The sequence below is a fragment of the Sarcophilus harrisii genome, chromosome 2, assembly GCF_902635505.1.
Source record: "Sarcophilus harrisii chromosome 2, mSarHar1.11, whole genome shotgun sequence".
Lineage (NCBI taxonomy): Eukaryota > Metazoa > Chordata > Mammalia > Dasyuromorphia > Dasyuridae > Sarcophilus > Sarcophilus harrisii.
Genome location: NC_045427.1, coordinates 130,640,151 through 130,661,390, shown reverse-complemented (window position 1 = coordinate 130,661,390; position 21,240 = coordinate 130,640,151). Strand labels below are relative to the sequence as shown.

General features: G+C 35.7%; 1 protein-coding gene across 7 annotated transcripts in view; it reads right to left on the bottom strand.

Annotated features, from left to right (window-relative positions):
- Positions 1 to 370: 370 nt before the first annotated feature.
- Positions 371 to 21,240, bottom strand: part of CSGALNACT1 (chondroitin sulfate N-acetylgalactosaminyltransferase 1) — a 384,927-nt gene continuing 364,057 nt past the window's right edge. For all 7 annotated transcript variants that reach the window (XM_031950808.1, XM_031950813.1, XM_031950810.1 and 4 more), the window contains 2 exons: positions 5,452 to 5,533; positions 371 to 2,283 (listed from right to left, as the gene is read on the bottom strand). In XM_031950808.1, coding sequence (XP_031806668.1) covers positions 1,994 to 2,283; positions 5,452 to 5,533 — 372 coding nt within the window. In that variant the 3' untranslated portion in view covers positions 371 to 1,993. The remainder of the gene's footprint in view (positions 2,284 to 5,451; positions 5,534 to 21,240) is intronic.

The window sequence follows — 21,240 nt, the reverse complement described above, 5'->3', positions numbered from 1 at the left end:
CTTAATTTCTTGTGTACAAGACTGAGCCTCCAGAACACATTTTGGGCATCTTGTGAACCATGGCTAGCCACTAATTAGAGCAGTTAGCCAAGCACACAGAGGGTCTGTTCTGTTCTCCAAAAATGAAGCCATAACTCTAATCAGCTGTTCTTTGAATGATAAGGGAAACGGAGAGAGAAAAATGTGAGACCATCCACACTGCTAGAAAACTAAGCCTACAAATACAGTTATTGATGGGGAATGTCAATATTGAAGTTCATTGTGAAGAATACTGTAAAGGCCAATATTATGTTTCTTCCAATCAACAAAGTTCAACCCATGATCTCCTCAAACAAAAGAAAGGCTCAAATCATATTCTAACCACACAGTATCAATGCAAATCTTCTTTTATTAACCGTCCAATGCCATTAACATTCACGTATTGTGTTTTTATTTAAATTGTTACAAACTACTGGTACAGACCATTACATTTCATGATTTACACAACACCAGCTTGAATGAACATGAAGCTTTTCAGCCATGAGTTTGTGGTAGGAAAACATAAGGTGGGGAAACAGATCAGTAATTCAGTCCATGCATCTGTTGTTGGCTAATGAATCAATCAATTTAAAATGAGATGTAGAAACCCCACAAAACTAGCCATATTAAAACAATGATCTGAAACAATTAGAAGACATGATTTCCAGAAGTGTCCCAGGAACCAAGGAGAAAACTGCTGATGAAAAAAAAAGGGATCTTTTACCTGCGTCTAGAGGGACTGGGGTGAGAAGATACAAAGGAATTGGTTCCATTCTTGAGACAAATCCATTGATTGTTCACAAAAATATATTTTTCTGCACTTTAACTCAAGAAGGCCAGAAGCCAGGAAGAGCACCCTGCTTTGAAAAGAGATTGTTTGGTTCACACAGCTTGCTTTGGTTTATTTGAAGTGGTCCTCAGTTTCCTGAGGAAAAATGTGTACAAAGAGTTTAGAATGTATCAAGAAACCACCGGCCTTAATTGACAGATTACCCCCCACCCCTTTCTATCAAGGTGAAAAATCTTTTTCTTCTTTTCCAGTGTTCAACTTCTTTGTTTCAGGAGTGCTCTCCGGATAGCCATATCAATATGCCTCTTGCTTATTAATACCCTCAAGCTGTGCATTTCACGTTACTAAACTGTTTCAAGCTCAGTGCCTGCCTGACAGGATGCATCCATCCTTCGGCATCTGTTTTCATGTAGTTCTTGAGTTGCATGTTATGAACTTCTGAATATTCACATAATGTATCTAAAAATGTCTTCTGACAAAAAAAAAAAAAACATAAAAATGTACAGGAAGTTGTGCTCTCTCTTAGTAAGGCTCGCAAATTGACATTTAAATAAGCAGAATATAAATCACAAGCAAAAAAAAAAAGGTGCATTTTTAAATAAAATAAACAAATCGAGACAGTTAAGAATTACTACCAAACATATGGACAGATTAATTCTGGTTAATCTTAGAAGAAAGTGATAAAATATATGTGTATGGCTTTTAATTTTTGGTTCATTTTGGTTTTGATTAGTGAACACACAAAAGTTCCAAATGTCATACCCCCATCCCCACCCCACCCTGCCAGCCTTCAGATCTAGCAGCTTTTGAGAGTTTTAAGAGTCTGGATTGAGATGATCCTTCCCTTAGAAATAAATGTGGCTGCCTCTCAGTCTAAGTTAAAGGCGCTAGCCTTCATACAGTACGTCTCAAGGTGCTCAGAAAACAACAGCTCTCACCTTACTGATACGGACACGCAATAAGGAATCAGAACGCTCATCTGCTTTGAACCTCATAATCATCTCTGCCTTTGTCAGACATTGCCAAGTAAACTGGGGCGAGTAATGGAGGCTTACTAAGCTTTGTGCCGGCAGAGAGAGGCGTAGTCCTTCTCCCTAAGCCCTGATCTCCGATAATTTTTTCCATCTTTCACTAAAGTGACTGTTTCCATAGATTTCCAAGAGAAGAAGACGCTCCTGAAGGACGTCATGTCTTTTGGCTGCTCGCCTTCTGTTTCTGTTTGCGCAGGTGAGCCTCGATCTCGTGCCTGAAGACCAGCATCCCCAGCTGCCCGTGTGATGCCTCGTTCATGGCTTTGGACTGCATGCACATCTTATACTGTTCGGGGGTCAGCTCGTCCACACACTGTTTCTCGTGCCAGAGGTGGAAAAGCCCCCGCACGGGAGTCCGGACCACAATGAGGTTGCTGTGCAGGTATTTGCGGTAGAGGTGCACATCTTCTCCTCCCCAGCCTTTGATGTCCAGGTCAAACCCACCTGCCAGAAGGGAAACACCCAGGAAATCATGTCATCCAAACACACTCCCACTCCCACTGGGCACGGATACACGTTCATCATTTGGGGAGGGAGACAGTTCTAAGAGGCATCCTACATTTTCACCTTTTTAGTGTCTCTGTCCTGATGTGCAGACTTACTTTCTATCCTGTTAGACAAATTAAAGTTATGATCTTAAAAGACAATTCAGGTTCCAATCATTCATTTGGCTGTTTTTAAAGAGCTGAAGGCAGAGAGACCTTGGAGTTCATCTAGTCTAACTTCCTTCATTTTACAGACAAGGAAACTGAGGATTATAGAGGTTCATAGATTTAAAAACTAGAAGGGACACAGATGAACCCCCTCATTTTACAGGTGAGGAAACTGAGCCCAGAGGGGGTTAAGTGATTTGCCCAAGATCACACAGATAGTAGAGATTAGAGAATAGATTTGAACCCAGGTCATTTGACTCCAAAACCAGTGCTCTTTCCCCTTTACTTTCTTGCTTCTAATCTTGGATGATGCCATGGTTTCAGAGAAAATTATAGCAACATCTTTACATCTTAAATCCTCCAGAACAAAATTCTCATGTACAGACATACATTTGCTATTTATGGATATATGGAAGGAAGGAAGGAAGGAAGAAAGGAAGGAAGGAAGGAAGGAAGGAAGGAAGGAAGGAAGGAAGGAAGGAAGGAAGGAAGGAAGGAAGGAAGGGAGGGAGGGAGGGAAGAAGGGAGAGAGGGAGGGAGGAAGGAAGGGAGGGAGGAAGGAAAGAAAGGAGGGAGGAAGGAAGGGAGGGAGGGAAGGAAAAGAGGGAAAGAAAAGAAGGAAGGAAGGAAGGAAGGAAGGGAAAGAAGGAAGGAAGGAAGGGAAGGAGGGAGGAGGGAAGGAAGCAAACACTTATTAAATACTTATGTGCCAGGAACTGTGCTAAGTGCACAAATATACAAATGCCACTCATGGAACACCTTTAGACTCCATTCTTGACTGTTAATTATTTCAGAAGTTCAATCAGGAGGTAGGTTATTTCAAATTACATTCAAGAAATCCATTGGCAGGTACTAGTTATCAGATTTTACTATTGCTCAAAAAGTAATATATGCTCGTTGCAAAGCCTTTTGTAGAATTTTGACCAACTTATCATGTGTGTTGAAAATGTCTATCCATCTTCCTCATCCTCTTCGTTAACCTTTCTAGAGCTACCTTAGAGTGATAGACTGTGTGTTTCATTATTATTATTATACACATTTTTTTAGGATACGGTCCAAATCTATTAGCAGTATTAGGTGTGCTGACTTTTGTCTCAGTCCCTTTTCCCTCTATAGAACTTTACAAATCTTCCTAAAAGGTTTCCATTTCATAATTCTGAAAATACAATAAAACTGTATTTTATAGGTGTTAATTGCTTTTAACACTTTCTTTGCATTCAACTTTGATTTCTGGATGTTAGTAAGTCTCTTAATATATTCACTCACAACCTCGTCTTTGATTTCTTTTTGATGATTCCTGTCTTTTTCTTAGATAAATAGCTGCAGTTTCATGGTGGCCTCTGTGTTAGCCCCATCAGCATTATTACCAGAGCCCAGCTGCTAAACCTTTGTAGCTACTGTAGCTGTCTCAGGACACTAAGATTTCATTACTGGGCATTTATTACCTGGTTTGGCATTCTCTAGTTCTGTCATTACCCTCTTCCTCTTCAGGAAACAAATAATCGGTTTTGGGACTTTAGGAAGTTGTGCTTGTTTTTATAAAATTCAAAGGACTTTACAAATGTGAGTTATTACTATCATTACTTAGCATTTAAGAAAGCATTTTCTTCGCAACAACCAGGAGATGGGGATACAAGCAACAGCATCATCAGAGACACATGCTGCAAATACTGGAGTTAAGATATGAAATAAAGTCTCCTAACTCCAAATCTTGTGCTAAAGATAATAATCCAAGTGCAGGGCACTTCCCCCATATCCTTTTTGCCATTGTTTCTTCAGAAAATTTGGTTGAACTTTTTGGTTGTTTTTTAAAATTCAATTTTGTTTTATTGTCATTTCCAAATGTTCTCCTCTTTGCCCTTCTCTAATGAATTGAGAAGGCAAGGAAAACATATATATACAGTGTGACATAGCATTATACTACTAAAGGAGATAAGGACAAATAGAGGTTTTACAAAGAAAACTTTGGTTTGGTACAGAATTACAAGATTGAGATTGGGATGTGAATGTTGTAGAAAATAAATACTAAAGTCATAATGACACTTAACAAAAACATCTTTGATGTATCCAACATTTTCATCAACTATACATATGTCCTTGCCTTAAAATACAGACCAAAAAAGAGACATGATAAATGCCTACTGACTTGAAATGTAAATCAAAGCTGAATAAATATGTAAACTGGAATTTAAATAATTATTATTTGCTTCTAAAAAGTGTCATACACATAAATAGTACTTCTGAATGTTATAGTAATCTGAGATTTGTCAATGACTCCATAAACGACCATCCTATCTTCTTTCTATTCAATTCCAAGATGGATAACTGTAGCTCAACATAATGGAGAGATTACTAAATTGAACTAAAGTTCAAGTTCTGCTAGTATCTTACTCCATGACTTTGAGAAATTAATTTTCCCCTTCCTAAAGTCAGTTTTCATCTCTAAAATGAATAGGTTGTATTATATGGTGAATGTCTAAAATTCATTCCATCTCATGTATTCCATGGTTTTGAAACTTGCAAGGTAAGTTTAGAAGTGGGTTGAGAAGGGAAGGAAGTGGTTGATGAGGAATGGCAATGGGAAATCCGAAGAAATCCAGCATAGTGTTGGAGCTAGCCCACCCAATGCTGAATTAGAAGCAACATATCTGTATGCAAAAGACAAAATATTTGAACCCCCTCCCCTCCAAAAAGGGCAGCATAAATAAACTGGAAACATGAGATTGCTTTTGTTTTTCCTAAAACTTCCTTTACCCGTCCATTTTTTGCTTTTTTCTGAACCCTGTTTTCGGGAAATTGAGCATTCCGGAAATTCAGCATTGGGATGAACAAAACTTTCCATTTCCATGGAATTCTGACCACACTCCTTGCATTCACCTCCATGTACAATCAAGTACAACAACGGCCTCTGGGTGGCAGTGCGGAAGCAGAATTTACTAAGATAGATAATTTTTCTTACCTATATTGATGAAGTCTGATCGGTACTGACAAGTCATTCCAAATCCAAAGTCTCTCCAAAATCCAGTTTCCTTCTTTATAACCTGAAAAGGGAAAACAATAATTTGAATGGGACTGGGAGTTGGGGAGGTCTAGTTGAAACAAAAATAAAAGAGAATTCACAGATATATGAGAGAGGTACATTAAATAAGGTACCCATCTTATCACGGACAATGTGCCCACATCCCTGCATTATATATAAGGGCAAATTTTCTTCATTTCAATTAAAAACACAGTAAAATTGCCCCAGCTGAAAGAATACTGTTTAACTTATGGAACCAAAAGCTACAGAACCTAAAGTCAAGATTCTTCATTACTCCATACTGCTTCTAGTTTTTCTGCAATTAAAACCCTTCACAATCTGGTTCCAACCTACCTTTCCAGATTTATTTCATATTGTTCTTAATTCTGCATTCCAATTAAATTAGCCCCTGTGCTGTTCCCTGAAACCGACTCTCACTTCCTTTATATGCTGCTTAAGTGCTGCTTCCTAAAAGAAGTTATTGGTAATTCCTACTTCCCAGTTCTTTTCTTCCTCAAATTATCTTGTGTTTACTTACTATTTAAGTTTATATATTTCACATACTCTTTAAGTTCCTTAAGGAGAAAGATTTACATAAACTGATACTGAATGAAACAAGTAGAACCAGGAATACAATATACACATTAACAGCAAGATTGTGAAATGATTAACTATGAAAGACTTGGTTCTTCTCAGCAGTTCAATGATCCAAAGCAATTCCAATAACTTTGGATAGAAAATGTCATTTGCATCCAGAAAGAGAACTGTGGAGACTGAATGTAAATCAACACATGATATGTTCACTTTAAACACTTCTTTTCTTTTTCTGCTTTTTTCCCCCTCTCTCGTGGTTTTCCCCTTTTGTTCTGATTTTTCTCTCCCAATGTTATTCATAAAGAAATGTGTATTAAAATCAACATGTATAACTAGAAAAAAGAAAAAAAACTAAGTTCTTTGAGGGTAGAGACTATTTCTCATCTTTTACATATCCAAAATCTAGGAGAATGGCTTAAACAATTACATGTTGCACTGAATAATAGTTAGCATTTTTATAGTATAATTAACATTTGCAAAACACTTTACATGGTATTTCATTTGATTGAATTGAAGTATGGACAAAGGAAAATAGAAAGGGAAAGAGAAAAGAGTAGCGGAAATAGAAAGAGACAGAAAGGGGAGGAGAGGGGAGGAAAAAGGACAGAGACAGAAAGAGGAAAAAAGGAGCAACTAAACATCCTAGTAGAAAGGCGATCTTTATATCAGATTCAATAATCAGTGAAAGCTCCCTGGCAGAGAACCAGGAGGGGGCTTATGAAAACAAGTGAAGGGTGGGGAAGCTTGGTGGTGCAATGGATAGAGTCAGGAGGACCTGAGTTCAAATTTGATCTCAGACACTTAACACTTCCTAGCTGTGTGATTCTGGGCAAATCACTTAACCCCAATTGCCTAAGGAAAAAAAAATCAAGGGAAGGGATGGAGAACAACTCATAGAAAAGGAAACTCCCCAAAATGTGACCTTCCCCCAGAAAGAGTGGGTACTGGAGATCAGGTGAGCCCTTCCCTCATGTTGTGAGTTTAAGAAAAGAAAATTTTAAGTCTGAGTCCCTAACACAGATGGAGTCCATTCATCTCAGAGCTATTTTCTTGCTAGGCCATTCCAACAGTGCTTGCAGGGTGCCAGTACGTAGTGGGCAGAGGCCATCCAACAAGAAGCATCTGTTAGCAGGATGACCGCCTGGCTTTGTCCAGCTCTGTTTTGTGATACAAGGGAATGCCTTTCAATATTCTGAAGAAACAACCAAGTTATGGTTTATTTTAACACGGCCTTTTTGAGAAGCTTAAGGAGTCACTTCACATTTCTGGCCCACAATTCTTCATCTGTAAAATGATGAGGGTTGGGCTCAAAGATCTTTTAGGTTCTCTTCTAGTTCTCAATATGTGATGAGATGATCCCTATGGTACAGGGCCGCTTGCTTAGGCTAGCTTTTGTTCTCTGCTGCTTAAAGCACTGTAGCTCAGCCTCAGGATGATCTAGAAGCAGATGTGAATGTTATTTATGCATCAAGTTGCATTCTATACCAATATTTTAGCTTTAGTTAAGGGAGAAGGCAAATCTTCAGGACACTTGTTGGCAAAAGTTGTCTCCATTGGCCAGTGGTCAGGATGATATTATTTGACTTTGGAACAAAGAATTGTTATACAACATCTCCAGTGTGTCAGGAAAATCAAATTAGCACCAACTAGAAAAATTCTTAAATGGGGGCAGTCCTGGAGAGGTGCCATTTTGGAGTTCCTGGTATATACCCAGTTGTACTGAGGAATAAAAAAAAAACAGCTTAATGTGCTCTACACCTGCCCAGCAATTCCCCTGTTAAAGAAAGGAGGCAGTATGAAATATAATCATCTTGACCTGGATATTTTGGAGCTTAAAACTGATAAGTCAGACTCTAGGCTGAACTGTTATGTAAGAGCTATATGCTGGAAATGTGCTGGTTGATGATCAAGTATCTGAGTTATGGCAACAATTGATTAAATTTATATTTTTTTTTCTGGTCTTCTTATATGCCAAAAAATGTCACTTATTTTTTGACTTGTCTAATAGTTCTTGGTCTTATTGTCCCCAAATTGTTCCATTATGTGAGGAGATATATTTCAGTGCTTCCACATTGCTGATTTATAAAATAGTTCAGCACCCTTTCACAAGGGAGCAATCAATCAAGATTTATTAAGCACCTACTAAGTGTCAGGGACTGTGTGGGAATAGAAAACAAGGCAGAAAACAGTCCTTCTCCTCCAGGAGCTTACAATCTAATGGGAGATGAAACACACAAACAAATATATACAAAATGAGCCCCACACAGGATAAATAAGGAATAAATAAAAGGCAGAAAACATTGAAATTAAGAGGATGTGGGAAGGCTTCCTGTAAAAAATGGGATTTTAGTCAAGACTGAAAGGAAGTCGGTAGTCAGAGAGGAGAAGGAAAAATCTTCCAGGCAGGGAGGACAGTCAGAGAAAATGCCTGGAGTTGAGAGACAGAATATCTTCTCAGTAGAATAGTTCAGAAGCCGAAAAGTACATGTTGGGGAAGAAGGTGTAAGAAGAATGGAAAGGCAGTATGGGCTGGGGTATAAAGGGTTCTGATTGCTAACAGACCATTTTGTTTTGGCTCCTGGAGACAAATGGCAGCCATTAGAGTTTATTGAGTTGGGGGGGGGGGGAAGGGATGACATGATTATACCTACATTTGAGGAAAATCATTTTAGTGGCTGAATAGAAGAAGGATTGGAATGGGAGAGACCTGAGGCAGGCAGATCCAGCAGTTATCAAGACTTGAATAAGGGTACAGTGTCAGAGGAAAAAAGGGACCTTATTCATAAGATGTGGCGAAGGATTGGAAATAGGGGATGAGAAAAGAGTAAGGAATCTAGGATGATTCCTAATTTATGAGCCTGCAGGACTGGGAAGTACCAAGGAGTTTAGAGGGAAAGATAATGAGCTCTGTTTGGGACATAATGAATTTAAGATGTCACTACTGAACATCCAATTCAAGTTGTCTAAAAGGCAGCTAGATAAGAGAGATTGGAGGTTATCAGAGATTCTAGGGCAGAAAAGGTGGATTTGAGAATCATCATAATGATAGAGATGTTAATCCATGGGACCTGATGAAACTACCCAGGGAAGTAGTAGAGAGGGAGAAAAGAAGAGGACCTATAGCAGATCAACAAATATTTAAGAAGTACTTCTATGGAAGTAGGGAGATAGCTAGATGGGGCAATAGATAGAGCCCTGGTCCTGGACTCAGGAATACCTAAGTTCAAAGCCAGCCTCAGACACTTACCAGATGTGTGACCCTGAGCAAGTTATTAATATATCTGCCTTAGTTTACTCATCTGTAAAATGGAGATAATAGCACCTACTTCCCAATCTTGAAATTATATAACATACACAAAGTGTTTTGCAAATATTAAGGTGCTATATAAATGCTAGTTATTATTGTCATTTGTTATTTGGAATGGTAGAGATGACTTCTAAAAATAGAGGTACTTTTTAGCATGGCAAAATTGTCCAGTTTGGGGCAAGGAAGAGAGGCCAGAATGGAGATGAATTTAGAAATCACAATTATATTAGCACAATTATAATAGGATAAGAATATACAATTATATATAAGAAGATATAATTATAAATAGGCTTTAAAGGTTGGAAAATGTTCTGTGTGGACTATCTCATTTGATCTTCACAACAACCTATGAGGTAAGGGCTATTATTATTCCCATTTTACAGATGAAGAAAGTAAGATTGAGAGAAATTTAAAGGATTTGCTAAAAGTGCTTCAGTCAAGATTAAAAGCTATGCCTCCCTTACTCCAGATTCAGTACTTTGTGCAATAAATTATGATGCCTCTTAAAAAGCTGTTTCCTAAGGACAATGGGACATATGCCAGACCAAAGAAGCTAGAGATGATCTAACATGAAATGATGAGCTCTTTAGAAACTCATCCTTCAAATGTTCTATAAAGCAATTGAGAAAAAGAAACATTCCTTTCTATTCCCATTCAATTTTCTTTAGAGGCCTATCATATCTGACTTTTCTAAAATTCTATTTATCTCCTTAACTTCTTTCTTATTTATTTTATGATTAGATTTATCTATTTCTGAGAGGGGAAAGTTGAGGTCTCCCACCAGGTTTTTTTGTTTTGTTTTGTTTTGTTTGTTTTGTCTTACTGCCTATTTTCTGCTGTAACTTATTTATCTTTTTCCTTTAAGAATCTGAATACTGGGGCAGCTAAGTAGCACAGTAGATAGAACACCAGTCAGAAGAACCTGAGTTCAAATCTGGCCTCAGATCCTTAACACTTTCTAGCTGTGTGACCCTGGGCAAGTCACTTAACTTCAACAGCTTCAACAACAACAACAAAAAAGAATGCTAAAATAATTGTATAAATATGTATGCATATATTTGATTTAATATATATTTTTACCATACTTAATATATATTGGACTACTTGCCATCTAGGGGAGTAGGGTAAGGGGGGAATTGGAACACAAGGTTTTGCAAGGGTTAATGTCAAAGAATTATCCATGCATATGTTTTGAAAAATAAAAAGCTTTAATATTTTTTTTTAAAAAGAATTTTGATGCTACACCATTTGGTGCATATATATTTAGTGGTGATATTAATTCATTGTCCATATTACCTTTTTTAGTGAAATGCAATTTCCCAGATTCTCTTTGACTTAGATCTCTTTTTACATTTGCTTTGTCTGAGATTATGATTGCATCCTCTACCTTTTTTACTCCAGCTGAAACAAAATAGATTCTACTCTACTTCCTTATTTCAATGCTGTGTATCTTTTTGTTTCAAGTATATTCCTTGTAAACAACATGTTATTAGATTCTGTTTTCTAATCTATTCTGCTATCTGCTTCCATTTTTTGTGAGTTCATTCCTTTCACATTTACAGCTATGATTACTGTGTGTATCCCTCTAATCCCATTTTCTTCTGTTTATTCTTCTCCCTGTGATTTTACCCTGTCCTTTCTCAGTTTATGTTACTTCTTATCACTTTTTTTTAACACCTTCCCATTTCTGTTGTCCCTTCCCCCCATTGTCCTGTTGAGTTAGATTTCCATATCCAACTGAGTACATGTATATATTCTTCCCTCTTTGAATCAATTCTAATGAAACTGAAATTTAAATGTAGCTCCCCTCATGTTCTTTCCAGTATAAAAACTCTTCTTTACATTCCTCTTTTATGTGAGATAATTTCCCCCATTCTTCCTCTCCATTTTCTAGTGAATTCTTATTCCTGACGCCTCCATTTTTCTAGATTATTTCAGCATAATGGACTAATATTTTTGTTTTCTATTAATGTAGACTCCTTTTCACTGCCCTCATAATGACAACATTTTTAGGAATCATGTATATCACCTTCCCATATAGAAAAGTTTAAAGTCTAACCTTAAGTCCTTTATGATTTCTCTTTTGTATTTACCTTTCTCTTTTGTATTTACCTTTTATGCTTCTATTGAGATCTGCGTTTGAATGTCAAATATTCTATTTAGTTTTGTTCTTTTCATTAAGAATACTTGAAAGTCCTCTATTTCATTAAGTATACATTTTTTCCTCAGGGGACTATACTCAGTTTTGCTGGTATTCAGTTACTTTTGTTATAACCCTAGTTGCTTTTCCTTTTCAAGGAAATTTTACTTCAACTCCTCTATTTTTTTGATGTAGCAGCTGCTAAATTGTTGGAATACACAGGAAAGCCATTGTAGTACATGGGAGCAACCTGACAGTGGCTGCTGGAAATCCAACTCAGAATGGACCTCCTGGTGTGAGAAGATGATACAAGGAGACTGAGAGACAGTTGCTGTTCTCTGACCTCTCTCACTGAAAGGCCGTTGCGTTGTCTAACCTCTCTCCTCTTCCCTCTGCCTCCAATTTATTTCATTCCCAGTCCGCAACACCTGTGTCATCAAAGGCTGCCCTGCAATTCCTTCAGATGTTATGATCCACAGATGTGGAAGCTCTGGGAGAATTGACCTGTCCCTTAACACTAAATCTTGTGTGATCCCAATTGTTGTTCCACATTATTTAAATGGTTTCTTTCATACAACTTGAAGTATTTTCTCCTTGACCTGGGAGCTCTGGAATTTGACTATAATATTCCTGAAAGTTTTCATTTAGGGATCTCTTTCAGAAAATGATAGGTAGATACTTTTAATATCTATTTAGGTCTGTGGTTATTGTGGCAAGTTTCCTTCATAAATTTTAAAAATATGATGTATAGATTCTTTTTTCCTTAATCATGACTTTAAAGTAGTCCAAAAACTCTTATATTATCTCTCCTTGTTCTATTTTCCAGGTTTTCCTGAGGAGATATTTCATATTTTCTTTCTTCTATTTTTCAATATTTTTACTTTGTTTCATTGTTGTCTTGTGGAGTCATTAGCTTCCACTTGCTCAGTTCTATTTTGAAGGAATTATTTTCTTCAGTGAGCAGAATTCTTACCTCATTTTCATTAAGTCAATTCTGTTTTAAGATATTATTTTATTTAAGCTATTATTATCATGATACTCTTTTTTGTTTTTGTTTTTCATATGTTAAGTATATGAATTTGTAAGATACAAATTTATCATGATACTCTTTTTTTGTTTTTGTTTTTCATTATTTAAGCTGTTATTTAAGGTATTCTATGCTTCTCTAATTCACTTTTCATAACTTTCTTCCACTGTAATTTTTAGTGAATTATTTTCTTCAGTTACCTTTTTTTGGCTCCTTTTGTGTTTGGCCAATTGAATTTTTAAATGAGTTGTTTTGTTCAACAGATTTTTTTCCATTTCACAAATTCTGTTTTTTCAATTTTTTCCTTTTTTTCCCTTTTTGTCATATTGATTTTGTAAAGAGTTAAATGCTTTTTTCATTTTATCAAGTCTATTTTGTAAGGAGTTATTTGCTTTTTCCATTTCACTAAGCCTATTTTTAAGTTTTCTTCAGATAATTTCTGTTTCCTTTTCCAAACCCTCTTGCAAAGTTCTCATTTCTTTTTCCTATTTTTTTTTTAACTCTCTTTTAAAAAGATTCTTTCTGAATTCTTCTAAGAGAGCCTTGTGAGATAGGGACCAACTTAAATCACACTTTGAGGCTTCATCTGGAGATGATCTGCTTTTTAATGTCCACAGGGTTTGGAATCTGTTCTTCTCTTTCTCCATAAAAATTATGTATGGTCAGAGTACTTTTTGCTTTTTTGCTCATTTTTTTAAAGGTTTAAGTCTGCTTTTAGGGCAAAAGGGAGATTGTCCAAACTTCCTCCACAAGTAACAGTGGCTGTGCTGGATCAGTCCTGATGAACTGGTGCTGGTGCTAGGAAGGCATGGCCAGGTCCCAATGTAAATCTGGGGTTCAGGGGCTTACTATTTACCTTTTGTATTTGTGTTCAATGTCTTACAGCTAATCTGCTGATCTACTGGCTTGCAACCAGGGCAGAGTAGCCAACACTGTCACAGATTCCTTCTGGTAGACTACCTGGCATGGGATGCCACATAGCCCTGGGTTTGCACTACCTGTGCTTGGCCCCGCCCTCTGTGCCCAAGTGAAATAGATCTTTTCTGAAGTTCTTCCAAAATATCTTCTGCTGGAATTTGTTACACTTCAAATATTTGTGGGTTCTGTCACTCTAAAATCTAAAATTCATAGGTTTGATCTGGTGTTGATCTGAGGGAGACTAGGGAGAGCTCAAATAAAGACCTGTTTCCTCTCTGCCATATTGACTCCACCCCCTTTTCATAACTTTCTTGCATCACTCTCAATTTGTTTCCCAATTTTTTTAACCACTCTAAATTTTAAAATAATTTTTTGGGGTTTTTTGTTAGCTCTTCCAGGAATTCTTTTTTGACATTGTGTTCACTCTGCATTTTTTTTTAGGACTTTGCTTATAGCTGTTTTCACTACCTTATCTTTTTCTGAATTTATGTCTTGATTTTCTCTGTTGCCATAGTAGTTTTTTATGGTCAGGTTCTTTTTTTATTGTTTGTTCATTCTTGCTGCCTATTCCCTGATTCTGAATTTTGGTTTTGTGCTGTTCACCTGGGAAGGAGGATGTTCACATTTTCACGCTTCAGGCTCTTTCAATGATGCTATTTTCACAGCTAGTTGCGTGTGTGTGTGTGTGTGTGTGTGTGTGTGTATGTGTATGTAGGAATTTGTTTTTGGTGCTTTTAAGGTGGTTTAATCTGCAGAGAGGTGTGGTCCCTGTTCTCCTAGAGCTCCTTCTCCACCCAATAACTATGTCTAGGACTCCAACTATTTTGTGATCACAAGTTCTCCTCTCTACCCTGGAACTGCACCTCAGAATTGAGTATAGATACTGGAGTTGCCAAACAGTGCCCAGTTTTGCACTCAGTGCTAGTTCAGAAATCACCTGTAATATCTTTCCAATCCCCGTACTATGTCTGAGTTGAAAGCTCTCAAAGCTGTTGCTGCTGCTCTCTCCATTGCCTTCAAGTCCCATAGCTAATGTTGCTGGGATTTGGGCCAGCTTCTAACCCACTATCACAGATGTCTCCTGACATTTTAAGTTGTTTTGAGCTGGAAAAAGACTCACCTTGACCTTTTGTTAGCAATGCTACTGCAGAATTTTATTTGAGTCATTATTTTGATTGGGAGAGCTCAGCTGGGGTACCAACTCTACTTTGCCATTTTGGCTCTGCCTGAGTCTCAAATTTTGACATTTTTATTCTCAAATTCTTAATTCATAGATTATGACTCTCAAATTTTGACTCCTAGATTTGGTTTCCCAAATTTAGACTTTGACAGTTATATTTTGACTCGTTGAAGTTTGGTTCTTGCATTTTGATTCTTTGATTTTAACTTCTGAATTTTAACATTTTGATTTCTTGGATTTTGGTTCCAGAATTTTGAATCCTGGATTTTGGCTTCCAACTTCTGACAATTCTGACATTTTGGCTCATTGATTCTGACTACCTGATTCTGATATTTGATTCCTGGCTTTTGACTCTTAAATTCTGACATTTTGAATCCCAAATGTTGACAATTTTACTGCTTTGATTTTAATTCTCAAACTTACATGTTTTAACTCCAATTTTGACTCCTCAGTTTTGGTAGTGTGAGTCAAATTTGACTCCTTGGATTTTGACTCTCAATTTTGACTTACTGGAGTTTGACTCTTGAATTTTGAATGACAAATTTTATCTTTCAGACTCATGGATTTTCCTGAACTTCCAAGTTGTTTTGGGCTGGAATATTGTACATTCCATCCTTTTGTTGGTTCTGCTGTTCTAGAATTTGTTTTGAAGCAATGTTTTAAAGTTATTTGGAGGTAATTCAGGAGAACTCAAATAAGTCACTGCCTTTATTGTTCCATCTTAACTCTGTCCTTTCCAATTAATTTTAAATTCTTTCTTGAAAGGCCTTTTCTTAAATATTAATTTAATTACATTATTGTCAGTAAAAGATATGTTTAGCATTTTTGCTTCTTCATTCCATCTTTCCGCATGCTATTATCTCTTTCTTGGCTACACTGAAAGATTATGATGAACTCTGTCTGCCCTCCCAACTATAGGAAAAGTTTTGCTGTATCACAGTATGATGTGTTTCAAAAAGTATTTATTAAGTATCTTGAAACAAGTACTTATTAAGTATTTACTATAAGCTAGGAACTGTGCTAAATGCTGAACAAATAAAGAAAGAAAAAAAGTCCCTGTCACCAAAGATCTTATAATCTTTTTTTTGAATAATATTTTCCAGAATGGGTCCAGATGTTATCTCCTCAATATTTTTCATTAAACTTAATATCAATGATCACCCATATTATTTCATTGTTACCAGCAAGCTTTTGTAGCTAGATGAAAATGTGTGTCTTCTGGGTCCTCACAATTGAGAACAAACAACATTCAAATAGAAATACACATAAACGGGACCCACAGATTGGGGCTTAACCATATATAGCAGGTCCAGAATTAATACAAATATTTGATTGCAAGATAAATGCCTTTTAGTGATGGGCAACAATAGTACATGTTTTCTTGGGTAAAGATTGAAAAGGGAATCCAGAATTCTCTCTCTGACTGAACAGAGGGGAATAATGTTCTCAATTCTGATCAGTCTATAAAGACTTCATGTAGGAGATGGGATTTTACAAACTATTGCGTGATGGACTTGTTAAAATAAGCATTACTTGGTGGAATGAAAGAAGGTAAGTAATGCTGGTAAAGTAATATAAGGAGAATCACAGAGACAGAGTAGGCTAAGAGTAAAAATATTTCTTAGAATTCACAGAGGGAACAATCTAAGAAGGATGTGACAAGGGGCATGTATGTAATCTGGGGCATCTGCTGAAGGGCTGTGAATCACACAGGAATTGTCATGGTTTTGCTCTATAATACAAAGGGGAATCCATATAGGGCTCCAGATAGATGAATAGCGTAATAAAGACTTAGACAGGAAAGTCAATTTGGCAGCAATAATGAAAATAAGTCAACTGGGGACAGGGCTTGTGGGGGTGGGACTGGAGAGCAGATTTAGGTGAAGAGTAAGTAAGGTTGCTACAATTTAATAGCAATGAGAATGGAGAGAAAGAAATATGTGTCAGATGTACAGAAATAATTGTCACTTGCTAAGGACACAGAATAAAAAATAAAGATGAGTTTGCCATCCAATGCAACATAATAAGCACTTATTAGACATTTATTATATTCAAGGTACAAGGCATAGGGGTAGATCCTAGAGATAACAAGAGACAAAATGAGAAACAGTCCCTACCCTCAAGAAGCTTATAGTCTAGTGGGAATAAACAGCAAATAAATGATAATTTGAATTGAAGGAAGTGGATGTAGTAATTCAGTAGGATTATAGATTTAGAATTGGAAGGACCTTTGAGTTCAACTCTCATTTTCATAGATAAAGAAACTAAGATTCAGAGAACAAATGGAACCAAATACACAAAAATATTTCTAATAGCACCTTTTCTTCGTACTAAACAGATGGAAACCATCATTTGGAGAATGGGTGAATAAATTTTGATCTATGAATGCAGTGGAATACTATTGTGTTATAGGATATTATATATAAAAGGAGTTTCAAAGGAATCTAGAACAACTTGTTTAAAATGACTCAGAACTTTGATAAAAATTTACACAATAAAGACAATAAACAAATTTGAAGGATTTGAGAATTCTGATCAATGAAGGAACCAATTATATGGTTCCAGTGAACTACTCACTTCCTCACAAAGAGATCACATATACAAATTGCTGAATGATACATATGTTTTTGGATATCACCAATGTAGAAATTTGTTTTGCTCAAATATGCAAACATGTTTCAGATATATTGATTTACTTTGTTTCTTATTTTTTTTGGATGGGGAGGGAAATGAAAAGAGAAAATAAATGGTTGTTAATTTTTTAAAGTTTTGTTTGTTTTTTAAGAGAACAACTGATAAGTAAAAGAAGGGGCCTTTATGCTAACCCAAAATCTTGCTCTGCATTGCCTTTCCCAGAACTTTGATTGACATAATCCAATAGCACTAGTTGAGTGATATTCTAATAAATAAAAAGTCAACTAAATTGGAAAGTTGTGTTTTAAACAACCTTTCATGATTAAATATTTCTGTACTAGGATTATTCAATAATACCTTTTTGGATTTAACTATGTGTATTCTATCTATCTATCTATCTATCTATGTGTATTTATCTATCCATCTCTAGCAATCATTTATCTTTCAATCCATCACTATACTTTATCTAACTTTCTTTTCTATTATTTGATTTGATTTATTATTTGATGTTTTATTTTTTGATTATTTGTATTCCAAGACCTAGTAAAGTATTTGGAACATAGTAAACACTTAAGTAATAATTTTTGATTAATTATATTTCTCATTGATTTTTATTAAAAATTTTATTCAATAATTTACAGTCTCATGAAATTTTGTACGATAAACTAATTCCCCTCCCCCCCTCTGCTTTGTTAGTTGTTATTTCAGGTTTTAGACCTGTAGAGCTGGGAGACCCAAACTTTGGAATACCATAAGACAAACATTCTAAAGGTTTTTCCTTATCTTTGATACATTTCTGCCATTAAAAAAATTAAACCTATGATTTCATTGACTTAGGAATTTCTGACCTTATTCTGTATTTATAGACATTATTACTGAGAGATGAAGGATTTTTCTCAGTGTTAGAGAAGGGAAATGAACTCGGGTCTTCCTGACTCTGAGGCATTTTATACCTTATAAAATTTATGAGCTCAAAATCCAGGAAAATGTGAACTACTATATGCAAAGCATTGGTTTATAAAACACAAATAAAATAGTCCCAGGCTTCAAGGAACTTACATTCTATTTGGTAGTAATTTTCCTTCCTTATTCTCTTTTTCTGTATATTTTTGATAACAGGGAGAATTTTTTTTCTCAACAAAGATTCATTTTTTTTTCAAATCAAGAAGTATTTGTAAAATGCTTACTATGTGTTAAGGACTCTAATAAGGGTAGTAATAAAAATACAAATAGAAATAAAGGCAGTCCCTATCCTCAAGCAATTTATATTCTCTTCTCTTTTTAATTTTTTATTAAAGCTTTTTATTTTTCATAACATATGTATAGACAATTCTTTAACATTAACAAATGCAAAATCTTGTGTTCCAATTTTCCCTCCTTTTCCCCATGCCCTCCCCTAGATGGCAAGTAGTCCAATATATGTTAAATGCAGTAGAAATACATGTTAAATCCAATATATGCATACATACTTATACAATTATCGTGCTGCCCAAGAAAAATCAAATCAAACCAGTTAAAAAAAAAAGAAGCAGAATAAAATGCAAGCAAGCAACAATGAAAAGAGTGAAAATGCTATATATTGTGAACCACATTCAGTGCCCACAGTTCTCTCTCTGGGTATAGATGGCTCTCTTCATCACTGAAGAATTGAAACTGGTTTGAATCGTCTCATTGTTGAAGAGAGCCACATCCATCAGAATTGATCATCGTATAATTTTGTTGTTGCCTTGTATAATGATCTCCTGGTTCTGCTCATTTCACTTTATCTAACTTTCAATGTATCTGCCTGTTTGTCTCTTTATCTATCCTCATCTATTTATCTATCTATCCATCTCTTATCAATTATTTCTTTCCATCTATCTCTACCACTTTATCATCTATTTTTTTCTTTATATATCTATTTAAAAAGACAAATATGATCTGTATGACATGGACCTTGAAATATAGGGGGCAACTGAGGATTACAAGTATAAAGGAATATCACTGAATTGCAAAACCTCCATATAAAAAGGGACCTAGAAGTCTATCTATTCTAATCATCTCTATAACTTGCTACTTAGTGGTAGTCAAGCTTTGCTTGACCTCCAGTCATTGGTAAGTTCTTCTTTATACTGAGGCTAAATCCTTTTCTTTGCATCTTTTCACCCATTCTCCTAGCTTTGTCCTTTGGGCTCAATCATAACAAGAACAATTCTGATTCTGTATAAATAGCCCACTCTGAGGCAGTGAGTTGGTGTAATAAATAAGGTATTGGATCTGGAACCTGCTTTTTTTTTTAATCCTGGACAAGTCACCTAATTTGTGTCTGACAATTTCCTCACCTGTAAAAGAAAGATAATAATAGCACCCACCTCCCAGAGTTGTAAGGATAAAATGAGGTAATATTTATAAAGTGCTATATAAATCTTAGCTACTGTTGTTATTTTGAGCTTCACTAACAAAAGAAGAAAGACTAAGCTAAAAGCTCCATTCTGTGACCATCTCAAAGATATACTAAGGAAAAAGGAGAAAGAAAAGTATCTGAGTAGGTCTTATGCTTTAAACTTTTGGAAAAAATACACCCATTCCTATTAAAAAAAAACACTAGAGCATAGGAATAAATGGAGTTTTCCTTAAAATGATAAGTTGCACCTATCTAAAATCACCAGAAAGCATCATATCTAATGGGAATTATATATTACCAATAAGATTAAGGGTGAAACAAGGTTGCTCATTATTACCATTACTATTCAACTTTTGATCTGTTCTGTAATGAAGGAAATAGTTATTTGAGGTTTTTTTTTTAAAGCAAATTATTACTTTTTCTTGTGCCTGCAATATTGTACTTAATATTATTTGCCACCATTCAAAATCCTCAGCCTATGACCAGCAGCTATGACCAGAAAAAATGGAAATATTTTTGCATGATTACATATTTATAACCTATATCATATTGCTTGCCTTCTCAATAAGGGGGAAGGAAAAGACAATGGGAGAGAATTTGGAATTCAAAATTACAAATAAAGGAAGAAAGGTTCAAATTTTTTTATTTGTATTTGGAAAAAAATTAAATGTTTTTAAAAGCTCCATGCCATAATGAGGTATCAGAGGAAGATGTTAACAGTGGCTAAAATGCTTTTGAAGCGCCTGTTTGTCATTTCTAAAGGTGTGTAACTCTGCAAAATTTATTGGTTAAGCAAACCTTTTTAAACTTGTCTTAATGAAGTACAAAAACTCATGGATTTTCTGGTTACTCTTCCCTGCCAGTTATAGGAAGTTTTTCTCTTATCATAGTGGTCTAAGGAACATACATATTTATTCATTTGAGTCCTATTTGTAAAACTCCTGGGAAACATAATCATTTTTAGCTTAAGACTTACGCATTAGAACATGATTATAACAGTCATGGGGCCTAATTTTTTGCTAAGAAATACAAAACCTTTGAGATTCAAATGCTCACATGCACACACATATACATACACTCTTAGGAAAATAATGCATTTTAGCTTATATAGACAGATATCAAAATAGAAGTAAATTAGGGAGACCTTAGTTAAAACAACTGATCATAATTCATTCATTCAATCTCTTATGAAAGAATTTACTATGTATAAAGCACCGAGCTGAGTGCTGGCAGAGATAAGGAGATTTATGGCCCCTAACTCAATCTATTCATTTAGTTCTGAATATACCTAATTATATTGGGCAGCTAGGTGGCATAGTGGATAGAGTACCAAGCCTGAGGTCATCTTTGTGAGTTCAAATCCTGCCTTCAGTCACTTTCTAGCTGTGTGACCCTAAGCAAGTCACTTAACCCTGTTTGCCTCAGTTTCTATATCTGTAAAATGAGCTGGAAAAGGAAATGTAACTTTGCCAAGAAAACCCCAAATGGGGTCATGAAGAGTCGAACCGAACTGACAGAATAACTACAAAACTCAGTCTCTGACCTA